Here is an 18,366-nt window from a genome sequence, read left to right as displayed (position 1 = left end):
AAAAAGAGAATTTTAAAAAATGAGAAAAGTCTAAAGGAACTCTTGAGACAATATCAAGCATTACAACATCTATATCATAGAAGTACCAAAAGAAGAAGAGAGTCAACAAGAAATAGATAACCTGTTTAAAGACATAATGGCTAAAAACCTCCCTAACCTGTGAAGGAAAATGTCACACAAGTTCAGGAAGCACAGAGATTCCCAATTAAACCAAACCCAAAGAGGTCTACACCAAGACATATCATAATTAAAATGCCAAAGGATAAAAACAAAGAATCTTAAAAGCAGCAAAGGGAAAGACAGTTACTTACAATGGAGTTCCAATTGTAAGTTGTCAGGTTGTTCCCATTGTAAGAAATCAGGTTGTCAGCTGATTTCTCAGTGGAAATACTTCAGGTCAGAAGGGATTGGCATTAAATATTCAAAGTGATAAAAAGCAAGGACCTACAACCAAGACTACTACTCTATCTGCAAGACTATCATTTAAAATTAAAGGTGAAATAAAGAGCTTCCCTGACAATAAAAAGCAAAAGGAATTCATTACCAAGTCAGTATTGCAAAAACTGTTAAAGGGGCTGCTTTAAAAATTAGAATAAAAAAAGAAGGTCCTGGCCAAATAGCATGGTTAGTATCATCCAGAAGCAAAGGCTTTTGGTTCTATTCCCAGTCAGGGCACATACAAGAACAGATCGATGTTCTTGTCTCTCTCTCTCCTTTCCCCTCTTTCTAAAATCAATTTAAAAAAGAGAAGAATAAAAAAAGAAATAGAGGAATGTAGGTATAAAAAATAAAATGGTGCCTGACCTGTGGTGGCGCAGTGGATAAAGCGTCAACCTGGAACACTGAGGTTGCAGGTTCAAAACCCTGGGCTTATCTGGTCAAGGCACATATGGGAGTTGATGCTTCCTGTTCCTCCCCCCTTTCTCTCTCTCTCTCTCTCTCTCTCTCTCTTCTCTAAAATAAATAAATAATGTAAAAAAATGCATTTAAAAATAAATAAAATGGCAATAAATAAAGTACTTATCAATAATAACATTAAATGTAAATGAATTAAATGCTCAAATCAAAAGACATACGGGAGGGCTGAATGGTTAAGAAAACATGGCCCATATATATGCTGTCTACAAGAAAACTGCCTCAAAATAAACACAAACTGAAAAATTCAAACACATGGAGGCTAATTAATGTGTTATTAAAAAACAAATGAGTTAACAATGAGATCAAGGAAAAAATAGAAACTTACCTGGAATCAAATGAAAATGAACACACAACAATCCAAAATCTATGGGATACAGAAAAAGCAGTACTGAGAGGGAAGTTCATAGCATTATAGGCCTAACTCAAGACACAAGAAAAAATCTCAAATAATCTAACCCTACACATAAAAGAACTAGAAAAGGAACAGCAAACAAACCCCAGTGCAAGTAGAAGGAAGGAAACAATAAAGATCAGAGAGAAAATAAATAACACAGAGATTAAATAAAAAAAGATCAATGAAACCAAGAACTGGTTATTTGACAGGATAAACAAGGCTGACGATGAACCTTTAACCAGACTCATCAAGAAAAAAAGAGAGAGGCCCTAATTAAATAAAATCAGAAATGAAAGAGAAGTATCAATTGACATCACAGAAATACAAAGAATTGTAAGAAAATACTATGAACAAGTATATGCTAACAAATTGGACAACCTGGGCAAAAATGGATAAATTGCTACAAACATACAATCTTGCAAAACTGAATCATGAAGAATCAGAAAGTCTAAATAGACCAATTACAACTAATGAAATCAAAGCAGCAATCAAAACACTCCCAAAAGACAAATGTCCTGGACCCGACAGCTTCACAGGCAAATTTTTCAAACATTCAAAGAAGAACTAACAATCATCCTTCTCACACTATTTCAAAAAATTCAAGAGGAGAGAAGGCTTCCAAGCTCTTTTTACAAGACCAGCATTATCTTAATATCAAAAGCATATAAAAATACTACAAAGAAAGAAAATTATATACCATTATCCCTGATGAACAGAAATGGTAAAATCATCAACAAAATATTAATAAACTGGATCCAGAAATATATTTAAAAGGTCAAACATAAACAAGTAAGATTTACTCCAAGCATGCAAAGTTGGTACAATATTTACAAATCAATAAAGGTGATACAACACATAAACAAAATAAAGAATAAAAATCACATGATATCAATAAATGCAAAAGAAAGCATTTGATAAAATGCAGCACACACTTATGATAAAAATTCTCAGCAAAGTGAGAATAGAGGGATTGTACCTAAACATAATAAAGGCCATGTATGACAAACCCATAGCCAACATTATACTCAATGGACAAAATTAAAATGTTTCCCTTAAGATCAGAAAAAAGACAGGGATGTATGCTTACACCCCTCTTATTCAACACAGGACTGGAAGTTCTAGCCATAGCAATCAGACAAGAAAAAATAAAAGACATCCAAATTGGAAAGGAGGAAGTAAAACTGTCATTATTCACAGAGAACATTGTACATAAGAAAACCTTAAAGACTCCACCAAAAACTATAAGAACTAATAAATGTATTTGGCAAAGTGGACAATATAAAATTAATATTTAATAAAAATTGGTGGCATTTTTACACACCAATGGTGAACTATCAAAAAAAGAAATTATGAAAATAATCCCATTTACTCTTACAACAAAATATAAGGTACCTAGGAATAAATTTAATCAAGCAGGTAAAAGGTCTGTACTCAGAAAATTATAAGATACTGCAGAAAGAAAATGAGGAAGATATAAATAAGTGAAAGCATATGCCATATTCATGGATAGAAAAGATTAACATCATCACAATGTCCACACTACCCAAAGGAATCTACAGATTCAAAGCAATTACCATTAATATACCAAATGGCATATCTCACAGATCTAGAATAAATTTATATGGAACCACAAAAGACCCTAAAAAGCCTCACCAATCTTGAGAAAGAAAAGCAAAATTACAGGTATCACATTACCTGATATTAAAGTATACTACAAGGCCATATTAATTAAAACAACATGGTACTGGCACAACAACAGGAATATATATCAATAGAATAGAATAAAAAACCCAGAAATAAACCCATGCCTTTATGGTCAATTAATATTTGACAAAGGATGCAAGAACATACAGTGGGGTAAAGACAGTCTCTTTAATAAATGGTGATGAGAAAATTGGACAGACATTTGCAAAAAAAATGAAGCTAGACCACCAACTTCAACCATACACAAGAAAAAACTCAAAATGGATTAAAGACTTACTCCAAGTAACGAAACCATGAAAATCATAAAACACAGGTAGAAAAACTTCAGACATTTTTTGTATCAATATTTTTTCTGATATATCTTCCTAGGCAAGGGAAACAAAGAAAAAATAAACAAATGAAACTACATCAAACTAAAAAGCTTTTATACAGCAAAAGAAATTGTCAACAAAGTTAAAAGAGAACCAATTGAATAGAAGAACATATTTGCTAATGATACATCTGATAAGGGGTTAATTTCCAAAATACCATATATAAAGAATTATACAACTAACCCCAGGAAGACAAACAATTCAATTTAAAAAATGGGCTAAGGACCTGTATAGATGCTTCTCCAAAGAGGACATACAGATAGCCAGCAGACATTAAAAAATGCACAACATTACCTATCATCAGAAAGATGCAAATTAAAACCACAATGAGATACCACCTCATGACTGTCAGAATGGCTATCATCACAGCCTGACCAGGTAGTGGTGCAGTGGATAAAGCATTGTACTGGGACGCAGAGGATCCAGGTTTAAAACCCCGAGGTCACCAGCTTGAGCGTGGGCTCATCAGGCTTGAGCACGGGATCACAGACATGACACCATGGTTGCTGGCTTGAGCCCAAAGGTCGCTGGCTTGAGCCCAAGGTCGCTGGCTTGAGCAAGGGGTCACTTGCTCTGCTGTAGTCCCCCAGTCAGGCACATATGAGAAAGCAGTCTATGAACAACTAAGGTGCCGCAACGAAGAATTGATGCTTCTCATCTCTCTCCCTTCCTGTATGTCTCTTATCTGTCGCTTTCTCTGTCTCTCTGTCACAACAACAAAAAAAAGAATGGCTATCATTAATAAATCAACAAATAAGTGCTGGCAGTGGATAAAGCGTTGACCTGGAAATGCTGAGGTCGCTGGTTCGAAACCCTGGGCTTGCCTGGTCAAGGCACATATGGGAGTTGATGCTTCCAGCTCCTCCCCACCTTCTCTCTCTGTCTCTCTCTCCTCTCTCTCTCCTCTCTAAAATGCATAAAATAAAAAAAATAAAAAAGTGCTGGTGAGAATGTGAAAAAAAGGGAACTCTTGTGAACTGTTGGTGGAAATGCAGACTGGTGCAGCCACTGTAAAAACAGGATGGACTTCCCTCAAAATATTAAAACTGAAACTGTCCTTTGACCCAGTAATCTCACTTCTGGAAATATATCTGAAAATAACCCGAAACACTAATTTGAAAGAATATATGCATATCTACTTTCGTTCATTACAGCATTATTTACAAGAGCCAAGATTGGGAAACAGCCCAAGTGCCGATCAGGAGATGAGTGGATAAAAAAAGGTGTAGTACATTTACATAAAAGAATACTAATCAGCTATAAAAAAATAAAAAAAAGGAAATCTAACCCTTTGTGAGAGTATGGATTGACCTGAAGATTCTAAACTAAGTGAAATAAGCCAGTCAGAGAAAGACAAATACCTCATGATCTCAATTATCTGCGGAATCTAGTGAACAAAATAAAATGACAAACTAAATAGAAACAGAACCACGGATACAGGGAAACAGACTGATAGCTGTCAGAGGGGATGCGGGTTGGGGAATGGATGGAAGATAGTGAGAAGGGGTTAAGCAAAAAAGACAAAAGAAAAAACTATATATATATAACACAGAAACTGACAACAGTGTGGATGATAGATGAAAAAAGGGTTGGGGGGAAGGTGGAGGTGGGCAAAGGGGTAAAAAAGAAAGACAGAAGGAGACTTTGCTTGGGGTGACAGGCTCACAATGCAGTGTGCAGATACTGTTGTAGTGATTCACACACTTGAAACCTGTATGGTTTTGCAAACCAATGTCACCCCAATAAATTCAATACCAAAATGTTCAAAGAGACAAAGAAGAACATGAAATAATGACAAGAGTCTCTCTACCTACAGGCAAAAACAACTATAAACATATTCACCAAACAAAAGCCCTAAAATATATGAAGGAAACAGTGACAGAATTGAAGGGAGAAATAGACAGCAATACAGTAACTGTTGCCGACTTCAATATATCATTTCTTTTTCATGTGAGAGAAGGGGAAGATAGTGAGACAGCCTTCCACATGTACCCCAACCAGAATCTACCCGCCAACCTAGGTCTGGGGCTGACACTCAAATCAACCACACTATTTTTATTTTTTTATTTTTATTATTTTTTTTAATTTTCTGAAGCTGGAAATGGGGAGAGACAGTCAGACAGACTCCCGCATGCGCCCGACCGGGATCCACCTGGCACGCCCACCAGGGGCAACACTCTGCCCACCAGGGGGCAATGCTCTGGCCCTCCGGGGGGTCGCTCTGCCGCGACCAGAGCCACTCTAGCACCTGGGGCAGAGGCCAAGGAGCCATCCCCAGCGCCCGGGCCATCTTTGCTCCAATGGAGCCTCGGCTGCGGGAGGGGAAGAGAGAGACAGAGAGGAAAGGAGGGGGGGTGGAAAAGCAAATGGGCGCTTCTCCTATGTGCCCTGGCTGGGAATCAAACCCGGGTCCCCCGCACGCCAGGCCGGCGCTCTACCACTGAGCCAACCGGCCAGGGCCAACCACACTATTTTTTAGCACTTAAGGGCTGACATGCTCTGGCCAACCAAACTATCCTCAATGCCTGGGGCCAACACTTGAACCAGTCAAGCCATTGCGCCAACCAGCCAAGGCCAATATATCAATTTCAATATTGGTTAGAAGACCCAAACAGAAGCTCAGTAAGAATTTGAAAATAATGAACCAATTAGATTAAAAAACAACAACACCCGCAATATAGCAGATTATATAGTTTAGTCAAGGGCACACAGAAAATTCTCCAGGACAGACCATATGTTAGCCCACAAAACAAAAACAAGTCTTAATGAATTTAAAAACACTGGAATCATACAGAATATCTTTTTCAATCACTAAGAATTAAAACTTGGTATGAATAAAAAGAAAAAAAAAACCAAATATACAAATGTGTGAAAAACAATATTCTCTTAAACAATGAATCACAGAGGAAATCACAAGAGATATTGAGAAATAGCTAGAAAGGAATGAAAAAAAAAAAACCAACAAAAAAACAACACAGCAGTGCTAAGAAGAAAATTAAGTAAAAACATATAATTTAAAAATTAAGCCTGATCAGGCGGTGGCGCAGTGGATAGAGCATTGGACTGAGACGCAAAGGACCCAGATTTAAAACCCTGAGGTCGCCAGTTTGAGCTTGGGCTCATCCAGCTTGAGCTCGGGGTCACTGGCTTGAGCATGGGATCATAGACATGACCCCGTGGTAGCTGGCTTAAGTCCAAAGGTTGCTGGCTTGAGCCCAAAGTTGCTGGTTTGAGCAAGGGGTCACTCACTCTGCTATAGCCCCCCGGTCAAGGCACATATGAGAAAGCAATCACTGAACTAAGGAGCTGCAATGAAGAATTGATGCTTCTCATCTCTCTCCCTTCCTATCTGTTCCTATCTGTCCCTCTCTCTGACTCTGTCAAAAAAAAATTTAAAAATTAAGATCTCAAATCAATAACTTAATTGCATGATAAATGTCAATGGTACAGCCATTGTGGAAAAGTTTGGTGGTCGTTTAAAAAGCTAAACATAGAATTATCAAATGATCTTTAAAAACACTAAACAGCCTGACCTGTGGTGGCGCAGTGGGATAAAGCGTCGACCTGGAACACTGAGGTCGCCGGTTCGAAACCTTGGGCTTGCCTGGTCAAGGCACATATGGGAGTTGATGCTTCCTGCTCCTCCCCCTTCTCTCTCTCTCTGTCTCTCTCTCTCACTCCTCTCTCTCACAAAAAATCAATAAATAAAATATAAAAAAAAAAAGATATAGTTTAAAAAAAAAAAACACTAAACATAGAATTATTATATCTACCATATGTATGTATACTCCCAAGTATATTTATATAAGATTGAAAGAAAGAACCTGAAAAGATACATATATGCCACTGTTCAGTGCAGTAGTATTCACAATAGCCAAAAGGTAGAAACAAGCCAAGTGTAATCAATAGATAGACAAGAAAATGTGGTATATACACAGAATGAAATATTGTCATAAAGAGGAAATGAAGTTCTGATATGTGCTACAATATGAATGACCACTGAAGATGGTAAATGAAATAATCTAGACAAAAAAAGCACAAATGTTGTATGATTCCACTTACATGAGGTACCTAAAATTGGCAAATTCATAGAGAAGGAAAGCACATTTGACATAATTAAGAGCTGGGGAGTAGGGAGTTACTGCTTTATGGTTACAGAGTTTATGCATGAGGTGATGAAAAATTCTAAAATAGTGGTAATGGCTGCAACACATGTGACTATATAATGCCACTAAACTGTACACTTAAAAAATGTTTCAAATGACAAATTTTATGTTATATGTATTTTACCAGAATTTAAAAAAACTAATGTAATATAACAAGAACCACTGACTTGTAAACCTGAAATAGGTTAATTATATAGTATGTGAATTACATCTCAATAAAACTGGGTTTTTTTTGTTTTGTTTTTTTAAAAAGAGGATAGGAAACATCCCTTGGCAGTGAGATGCAGAAGAAATAACTAATATTTACTCTGAGTACCTACTGTAAGCCAGTCATTTTACATATCTTACTTGCATAGCAGTGGAGAAACTGAAATTCCTACTTTAGAAATAAAACAATTCAGTTTGGTATGATGAAAAAGTTCTAGACAGTAATAGTGGTGATGGTTCTTATTGAATGATGCACTTAAAATGATTAAAATAGTAAATTAAATATCATGTATATTGAATCATGCAGCATACCTGAAACTGACACATCAATTATACCAAAAGGAAAAAATAAAGTTATTAAAAAACCACTTTACTTGGGTTATCTTCATTTTCATTTTTTTTTAAAGAGAGAGAGACTGAAACAGGAAGTGAGAGAGATGAGAAGCATCAACTCATAGATGTGGCACTTTAGTAGTTCACTGATTACATGACTTGACCAGGGGAAGAGGGGAGCTGAGCCAATGACCCCTTGCTCAATCCAGCAACCTTTGGGCTCAAGCCAGCGACCATGGGGTCATGTATATGATCCCATGCTCAAGACAGCAGTCCTGTGCTCAAGCTGGTGACCCTGGGGTTTCGAACCTGGATCCTTAGTATCCCAGGCCAACACTCTATCCACTGTGCCACTGCCTGGTCAGGCTATTTTCATTTTCTTAATGAGTATAATAAAAATCGAATAAACAATTTTTAACCTAGTTTAGCTGAAAATAATGTGTGTATTGAGTATGTCATTTAACCTTTAATTAACTTTAGTTTTCTTATCTGTCAAATAAATGAAGGATTCAGACTAGCATAAATATGGGAGACTGTGTAGGACAGGCACCAGGAGTATCTGTACTTTCTGCTCAGTTTTGTTGTGAACCTAGAACTGCCTTAAAAAATAAAGATTGCCTGACCAGGCGGTAGTGCAGTAGATAGAGCGTCAGCCTGGGATGCTGAGGACTCAGGTTTGAAACCCTGAGGTCATCAGCTTGAGCACAGGCTCACCTGGTTTGAGCAAAGGGTCACTGACTTGAGCGTGGGATCACAGACATGACCCCATGGTCGCTGGATTGAGCAAGGGGTCATTGGCTCAGCTGGAGATCCCTGGTCAAGTCATGTATGAGAAGTAATCAATGAACAACTAAAGTGCCACATCTTGTGGTAGCCTCTTGACACTGGAAAGGTAAGTAAAAGGATTCTCCCTTAGAATCTCCAGAAGGCACAAAGACTTGCCAGCACCTTTATTTTGCTTGGAGAAACTCCTATTGGAAGTCTGACCTCAGAAACTATAAGATAATAAATTTGTGGGTTTTTTTTAAATTTGTGGGTTTTTTAAGCAATTCAAGTTATTACAGCAGGCACAGAAAACTAATACATAGGTTAACTTCCTTTGATAGTTTAATGACTTTATCACTTGAATTTATTTAGACATTAATAATAGAGGTTTTCTTAAACCAAGTACTGGCTTTACCACCTTTATCTGTAACTTAGCTAATGACATCATCATTAACACAGGAATACACAATTTAAAACTAGAATCATCATTGGCTCTAGCCTTATACTATACTTTACTCCATACCATCCAATCAGTCTTTGTAATTCCTTTCAATTTTATTGTCAAGAAATTTCAAGAGTCCAAGCTTTCTAACATCCAGTCACTATCACCTTAGTTCATGACATTACTTCTATCCTGGAAAACCTCAAAGGTGTCCTGTGTTTTAAATGGTCTTCTAACTTCTAATACTTCCTTATCTAATTCATCTTCCATACTGATATTGTGTGCCCAGAGAAGGAACCAGGCACAGGCACAGACCAAAAGCCAAGTTGGGATAAACAAGGAGTTACTTTGTTCCTAGCTATTCAGAAACAAGCAGCACCACAAAACCAGGCGCAGCTTGACCCAGATCAGGGACACCCATTGCAGCTTTTTAAGACCTTTCATGATTTATATTCAGAAAGGTAACCTTGATATGTGGAATCTAAAGAACAAAATAAATAAAACAGAAACAGACTCATAGATACTGAAAACAGACTGAAAGTTAGCCAGAGGGGAGAAGAATTGGGGTGCTGGGTGAAAAAAGGTGAAGAGATTAAGAACTACATAATTGGTAGGCAAAAAAGAGTCCTGGGGATATAAAGTAGAGCATAGAGAATATAGTCAATAATATTGTAATAAATATGCACGAAGCCATGTGAGTACTTGACATATTGCAGACAACTATAAAAATACTTGATTGCCTAACCACTATTCAGCACACCTGAAAATAACATAGAATAATTCCGAATGTATACTGTGATTGAAAAAAGAGTAACCATGCCATTTATTTGTACTTCTGTGGCACAAATTGCCAGAGCATGGAGGGATTTTAGGATAGTGAAACTATGCTGTATGATACTCCACTGGTGAATACATGTCATTATACATTTATCAAAACCTATAAAATGTACACCAAGGAAGACCACTAATGTCAACTACAGTGTGATCACTTTGGAAGTTCATAAATGTCTAATCATTGAGTAGTATACCTGAAGCCAATACTATATTGTATGTCGACTTTAACTGAAAAATAAAAAATTATTTCATTTGAAAAAAGGCAAAAATACTGAAGTAGTTGATCAGTTTAATTAGTTTTGAAACATGGTCTGATTTTATTATTATTTAAAATTTTTTTATTTATTGATTTTAGAAAAAGGAAAGACAGAGAGAAAGAGAATTGGAGGGGAGGAGCAGGAAGCATCTATTCATAGTAGTTGTTTCTCCTACGTACCTTATCTGGACAAGCCCAGGGTTTTGAACTAGTTACCTCAGCATTCCAGGTCAACACTCTTTACTGTGTCACCACAGGCCAGGCTGATTATATTATTAATCTCTCATTTTTAGAGGTTTAATCCAGAAAAAGCATACCAGTAAAAATAAAACTTGAACCTTATTTTTTTTATCAAAAAAATTTGAAAAACATATTTTACTTTCTCTATTCAGTAAAAATATTCCTTTAAATTTATAACTATATTAGATATTTCCAAATGCATTTCCATTTTCTCATTTGTAGTGACAGAATGCTAATTCTTTTCAGACATTCTTAGATAGAATAATGACAATTATTTCCCAGTTTTTCCCTGGGGCTGAAGTGTGGTTACATGACTATATTCTAGCCAGTGGCTATATGTGAGGTTTAGTCATTTGGGGCTACTAAATCAAATAACAATAGACTAGGTGGTTTAAACAACAAATATTTATTTTTCACTGTTCTGGAGGTAAGTGAAGTCCAAGATCAGCGTTAGATTCTGGTGAGAGCCCACTTCCTGGTTTGCAGATTGTATCTTCTTGTTGTATCCTCACATGGCAGAGAGAAATTACCTCTATCAGTGTCTCTTATTTTTTTTCATTCTTTCTTTTCTCTCTTTTTTTTTAAGGTGAGAGTAGGGGAGATATGAGACTCTCACATGCAACCTGACCAGAATCCCCCCAGTAAACCCATCTGGGGTCAATGCTCAAGACCTGAGCTAATTTTAGTGCCTGAGGTGATGCACTCAGACCAATTGAGCTATCCTCAGTGCCTGGGGTCGCACGTGAACCAACTGAGCCACTGGCTGTGGAAGGGGAAAAGGGAAAGAAGGATGAGAAGGAGGGGAGGAGAAGCAGATGGTCACTTCATCTGTGTGCCCTGACTGGGAATCAAACCTGGATGTCCATACACTGGGCTGACACTATCCAATGAGCCACCAGCCAAGCTCAGTGTTTCTTCTCCAAAGATTTATTTTTATTTTATTTATTCATTTTTAGAGAGGAGAGAGAGAGAGAGAATGGGGAAGAGCTGGAAGCATCAACTCCCATATGTGCCTTGACCAGGCAAGCCCAGGGTTTCGAACCGGCGACCTCAGCATTTCCAGGTCGACGCTTTATCCACTGCGCCACCACAGGTCAGGCTCAGTGTCTCTTCTTATAACAGCATTAATCCTATTCAGGAGAGTTCCATCTTCATGACCTAATTACTTTCCAAAGGCCCTACTTTCAAGTATCGACACATTAGGGATTAGGGCTTCAGCACATGAATTTGGGGGGAGGCATATTCACTCCATAGTGTTTCCTTACAAAAAAAAGCGTACACTTTTTACTCCCTTTTCTCTTTTCCTGCTCTCTGTAATGAAGACCTTAAGACTGGACTCCAGCAATTATGATGAAACAAGAGAGAAGCATAGGAACAAATGGTGTTAAAATGGAAAAAAAAAGAAAAAAAGTCTAGGTTCCTGAAGACACCATAGTGATACCATATTAACCTCAAACTGTGTACTCCACAACTTCTTTTAAATTAGAGGCAAATAAATGTCTATCTTTTAAGTCTTAGTTATTTGAGAGAATTTCTTTTATTGGAACAAGCTAAATAAAACATTTTCATGACCAAGAAGCAAGAATAGAGTTCAAAGAGCTGTGATTTACATGATGATCACTTAAGTCACATGTATTTTTAAAATCTAAACTCTCATCTTTCAATTTCACTTTTTGGCCTAAATTCAGAGTTTCATGACCTTTTGATGAATAGTGTGAATTTCTGCCATTAGTAACTCTCCCATTCAATTCACTTTCTACTACTCTGTTGCCAGTTATCATTTTAAAACATATTCTTATACGTTTCACTTCCTTTTCTAAAAATATTTTTAATTTCTTATAGCTTAATGAGATAAATATCTTACAGTCAATAAAGTCTATGCTTTTGTAGTTTCTCAGAGTCCAATCCATTCTGGTAGGCATTTATGTTACTTGTAGATCAACTTGGCTTCTGGAAAACATTGTTTATTTTCCATAACACCATTGCATTTCAGCAACACTGAACTTTTGAGTTGTACTAATATATGAAAAAATCTTTGCAAACTGGTAGGTGCCTTTGTACATTCTGTTCTTTCTAAATGTAATGCCCCTAACCTTGCAAACTACTACTGACTCTGTAAAACCTAATTCAAATATATTCTGTAAAATACTTGTTATTCAATGATATAGTTGGTTGATATCTCTTTTGGGGCTTTAGAACTTCTCAATCAGAGTGCTTATCTAGCTGTACTTTCCCAAGGAAATAGAAAGTTTTTAAAAGTAAGGTGTATTTTACTCATCTGACAAAGTGCTTGGAACACAAAAAGCATTTAATCAATAAGGAATGAGTGTAGAAAATCACCAATATCATTTTATGTACATGCATAAGGGCATTTTTCTTATTTTTAATTAACAAAAAAAGCACCATTAGAATCCAAACTATAGAAATGTAATCTAGAAAGACAGAGAGCAGATAAAGATCAAGGAAGATGTATCAGCTCCAAACAACATGGTGTGATAGCATGAGTACAGTGAATATGGAAGTATTTGTGATAAAATTCACATAAGTGTTTATTACATTTTAATTGTTTTTTGATAGTCAAAGTGTGTTTTCAAACATGGAAGAATAAAAGGTCTTTAAAGGATGTCAGCTGATAGGAACTATTACTTACTCTGTAGTTTTGTAAACGTCAGAATACAGCCCTGCTTTCTGATACTTCTTCTTTGGGGGACGTGGGGCCTTCTTTTCTCTTGGGATGAGAGAAAGCACAGGCTGCAAGGTACTTTCAGGCTCAAGAGGTTTGGCTGGGGTTTCAGGAGGACTGGGAATCTCAACTGCTGCTTCAGTAAAGCTATAAAAAGAAGTTTAAAGATATTTTTTATGGAGAAAAAATATTTTCCTATAAATTATTGTTTATTTTAAAAACATAACAGCAATTAAAAAAAGAAATATGGAGTCTTCCTCATCTGGTCATGCTGGAGTAACAGATACCAGATTTGTCCTCCTGAGAGAAACTAGTAGAAAACAGTAAAATGCTATAAACCTGGACAAAGTTTACAAAACCATCATCAGACATCAGACAATAGTGCAGCACTGTGATCCCTGAGAAAAAATGAGAGAGAGAGATGAGTCCTATAACCATCTTTTCTTTATGAGGACTTTGGTAGAACCAAAGTAGAGAACTTCCAACTTGATGAGTTAAAAAGAGAGAGTGCCTAGCTGGTTGGATCAGTGGACAGAGCATCAGTCCAGTGTGTAGAAGTCCCAGGGTTGATCCCTGATCAGGGCACACATGAGAAGCGACATCTGCCTCTCTCCCTCTTTTCCCCTGTTCTTCCCTACTTGCAGTGGCTCAAGGCTCAAGTAGTTTCAGCTCAGTTGGTCCTGGCATTGGCCTCAGGCACTGAGGATAGCTCGGTTAATCCGAGCCTCAGCTCCAGAAGGGGGTTGCCGGATGAATCCTGGTAGGGCACATGTGGGAGTCTGTCTCTCTAGCTCCTCTCCTCTCACTTAAAACAAGAAAAGAAAGAAGAGAGTGACCAGAATATGAAGAGGCTAAGGCAGCTCGAATTTATGGGGCAGAATATTGTAGTGAAAAAAGTTATGGGGAAAACAAACAAACAAACAAAAAAACCAAACAAAAAAAATAAAGTTATGGGGAAAAAAACCCTCTAGAAATCTGTGCATAGGTCTCCTTTAATATAATGCTAAATATAAATACTAACTTGTGCAGTACAGAGTGAAATTCTATAAGGCTAGACAAAGAACCACCAGAGTAGTATAACCAGAAAAGTTCCCAGAGTTCAAACATGATAGTAGATACTCAGATTCCATTAGGCAGAGTAGAAAGACATCACCCACTACTGGGGACCTTCAACAGAGATTCCAGAGGGTAATATTACCCATTTTTGTAGGGTTCAATTATCCCTGGAATAAAGGTAGGTCCTAATAAATCTGAAAAACAATCTTCAAATGAATCCAAGCTGAACTACAAGTACTTTAACTGCCTACCAAAATAAATTGAGCACTACGGGCTGACTGGTGATAGCACAATCGATAGAGCATTGACTTGCAATACTGAGGTCACAGGCTCAAAAGTCCAAAGTAGCCAGCTTAGGTATTGGGTTGCTGGCTTGAGCTTGGGATCACCAACATATTATCAGCCAAAAGTTTGCTGGCTTGAGTAAGGAGTCACTTGGCTCGACTTAAGCCTGAGGTACGATTCCTGATGAGGGCGCATACAAGAAGCAATCAACACGTTATTTAAGTGAAGCAAATATGAGTTGATACTTCTCACTCTCTCTTCTTCCCTCCCTTTCCCCCTCTCTTCTTTCCTGTCTCTCTCTCAAAAACAAGCAAAACAACAACAGCCGCCTGACCAGGTGGTGGTGCAGTGGATAGAGTGTTGTACTGGGATGCAGACGACCCAGGTTCGAGACCCTGAGGCCGCCAGCTTGAGCGCGGGCTCATCTGGTTTGAGCAAAGCTCACCAGCTTGGACCCAAGGTCGCTGGCTTGAGCAAGAGGTTACTCGGTCTGCTGTAGCCCCACGGTCAAGGCACATATGAGAAAGCAATCAATGAACAACTAAGGTGTCATAACATAAAACTAATGATTGATGCTTCTCATCTCTCTCTGTTCCAGTCTCTCTGTCCCTCTCTCTGACTCTGTCTCTGAAAAAAAAAAGAAAAAAAGAAAAAAAACCAACAACAGCCCGACTAGGCAGTGGTGCAATAGAGAGAGCATTGGAATGGGATGCTGAGGACCCAGGTTCAAAACCCTGAGGTCACCAACTTGAGAGTGGGCTCATCCAGCTTGAGCATGGCCTAATAGACATAACCCCATGGTCGCTGGCTTGAGCAAGAGGTCACTGGCTCAGCTGAAGCCCCCCCAGTTTACCACATATGAGAAAGCAATTAATGAACAACTAAGGTGCCATGCTTCTCATCTCTTTCCCTTCCTGTCTTTCTGTCCCTTTCTGTCCTCTCGTGCGCACACACACCAAAACAACAACAAAACAAAGTAAATGAACTCTAGGAAAAGAACAAAAACTAGACACAAAATAATATGACATTCACAATATTAAAAAATTCATAAGAAAAATTTTTTTATTGTTATGGTCAAAATTTTTTCTAAATCTGATAAAAAGTTTAAACTCAAAAGTTCTATGAAGCTAAACAAACCATAAGGAATATAAACTCAAATAAAACAAGGAAGGCATATCATAATAAACTTGTTGAAAACCATTTGATAAAGAAAATAAAGAGCCAGACAAAAAAGACATGATAATATACAGGAGTACAAAAATGAGTACAGATTTCATGTATGAAAATACAAGCCAGAAAGCAATGAAATATCATCTACAGTGCCAAAAAGTAAGGGGACAGGCTTCTAACTTCATTAAGAATTCTAAATAAATAAAAACAATTAAGTAAAACAAAAACAAAATAAAAAACAATTAAGTTAAAATAAATTAAGGTGAGCCCAAGCAGGCAGTGGCATAGTAGTATATAGAGCATTGGACTGGGACACAGAGGACCTAGGTTCGAAACCTCAAGGTCACTGGTTTGAGCGTGAGCCCACTGGCTTGAGCATGGGACCATAGACATGACCCCATGGTTGCTGGCTTTAACTAAAGGTCACTGGCTTGAGCAAGGGGTCACTCACTCCGCTGTAGCCTTCTGGTCAAGACACATACGAGAAAGCAATCAATGAACAAATAAGGTGCCAAAATGAGTAATTGGTGCTTCTCATCCCTCTCCCTTCCTGCCTGTCTGTTCCTATCTGTCTCTCTGCCTCTGTCTCACACACACACACACACACACAAAAGTGATTCCAGTTCCAGACAAAGATGGAGTAGACACTTCTACTTATCCTCCAACTAAGTACACCTAAAAGTCCTGGAAATTGCCTGAACAGGCGGTGGCGCAGTGGGTAGAGCATTGGCTGACTGGGATGCAGAGGACCCAGGTTCGAGACCCCGAGGTCGCCAGCTTGAGCGCGGGCCCACCTGGTTTGAGCAAAATCCCACCAGCTTGAACCCAAGGTCGCTGGCTCCAGCAAGGGGTTACTCGGTTTGCTGAAGGCCTGCGGTCAAGGCACGTATGAGAAAGCAATTAATGAACAACTAAAGTGTTGCAACACGCAATGAAAAACTAATGATTGAAGCTTCTCATCTCTCTCCATTCCTGTCTATCACTCTCTCTGACTCACTCTCTGTCTCTGTAAAAAATAAAGGATCTTTAAAAAAAAAAAAAGCCCTGGAAATTACATATAAAATAAACATATGCAAATAGCTTAGCTAGAAACCTTGGGACCTACGCAATGACACTAAAGGAAATTTCCTAGGTTTTCTTTTTGCTTCATATTTAATGGTGAAAGACTATACAAGTTACCTAATATTAAAGACAAAGCAAAGGTCTATCTACTCTCATCACTTAAATTCAGCCTGATAGTAAAAATCCCATCCTGTGCCAAAATGAAAAAGAAAAAATCTTGAATCGTGAGTCCTCCAAATTCATTATTTTTCAAGACTGTTTTAGCTATTTGGGATTGCTTGGAATTTCTTATGAAATTCAGGATGGCCTGACCGGGCGGTGACACAGTGGCTAGAGCATCAGACTGGGATGCGGAAAACCCAGATTCGAGACACCAAGGTAACCAGCTTGAGCGAGGGCTCATCTGGTTTGAGCAAAAGCTCACCAGCTTGAGCCCAAGGTCGCTGGCTCGAGCAAGGGGTTACTTGGTCTGCTGCAGGCCCGCGGTCAAGGCACATATGAGAAAGCAATCAATGAACAATTAAAGTGTTGCAACGTGCAACGAAAAACTAATGATTGATGCTGCTCATCTCTCCGTTTCTGTCTGTCTGTCCCTGTCTATCCCTCTCTCTGACTCTCTCTCTGTAAAAAGAAAAAAAAAAAAAATTCAGGATGGATTTTTCTATTTCTGCAAAAAACATCATTGGGATTTTGAAAAGGACTGCACTGAATCTGTAGATTACTTTGGGTAGTACTGATTTAGTAACAACATTAAATCTTTTCCTCCATAAACACAGGCTGTCTTTGCATTTATTTGTTTTCTTTAATTTCGCTCAACAATAATTTATAATTTTTTTTAATTTTTTTATTTATTCATTTTTAGAGAGGAGAGAGAGAGAGAGAGAGAGAGAGAGAGAGAGAGAGAGAGAAACAGGGAGAGAGAAGGGGGGAGGAGCTGGAAGCATCAACTCCTATATGTGCCTTGACCAGACAAGCCCAGGGTTTCGAACCAGCAACCTCAGCATTTCCAGGTCGACGCTTTATCCACTGCGCCACCACAGGTCAGGCAATATTTTATAATTTTTTAATAAGCCTTTTGCCTTCCTAAGTTTATTTTTGAGTATTATTCTCTTTTTGATGTTACAGTAAATGAAACTGTTTTTCTTAATTTCCTTTTTTGGAAAACAGTGTATAGAAATGAAAATGATTTTAGTATGGTGATTTTGCTAAATTGGTTTAGTACAGCGGTTCTCAACCTGTGGGTCGCGACCCCGGTGGGGGTGGAACGACCAAAACACAGGGGTCGCCTAAAGCCATCGGAAAAATTTAGGCGACCCCTGTGTTTTGGTGTTCGACCCCCGCCGGGGTCACGACCCACAGGTTGAGAACCACTGGTTTAGTAGCTTTAACTGTTTCTGTGTGTGTATGGAATTTTTAGGGTTTTCCAAATATAAGATGTGGTATCTGAAAACAAATTTCACTTTTTCCTGTACAACTTGGA

At 38.0% G+C, this 18,366-nt stretch overlaps 1 protein-coding gene and 1 non-coding gene across 4 annotated transcripts in view; both read right to left on the bottom strand.

The window, feature by feature from the left end:
* Positions 1-18,366, bottom strand: part of ASH1L (ASH1 like histone lysine methyltransferase) — a 324,062-nt gene that overhangs the window by 146,043 nt on the left and 159,653 nt on the right. For 2 of the 3 annotated variants that reach the window (XM_066362231.1, XM_066362230.1), the window contains exon 6: positions 13,281-13,460. The exons of the other annotated variant lie outside the window; for it this stretch is intronic. In XM_066362231.1, coding sequence (XP_066218328.1) covers positions 13,281-13,460 — 180 coding nt within the window. The remainder of the gene's footprint in view (positions 1-13,280; positions 13,461-18,366) is intronic. 3 annotated transcript variants of the gene reach the window in all.
* Positions 9,578-9,716, bottom strand: LOC136396153 (small nucleolar RNA SNORA48). Its single transcript, XR_010749561.1, has one exon. It is a non-coding gene; the product is annotated as a small nucleolar RNA SNORA48 (small nucleolar RNA).

Source organism: Saccopteryx leptura, chromosome 2, assembly GCF_036850995.1.
Source record: "Saccopteryx leptura isolate mSacLep1 chromosome 2, mSacLep1_pri_phased_curated, whole genome shotgun sequence".
NCBI classification, from domain to species: Eukaryota; Metazoa; Chordata; class Mammalia; order Chiroptera; family Emballonuridae; genus Saccopteryx; species Saccopteryx leptura.
The sequence above is the reverse complement of the archived record's forward strand: the minus strand, read 5'-3'. Positions and strand labels throughout refer to the sequence as shown.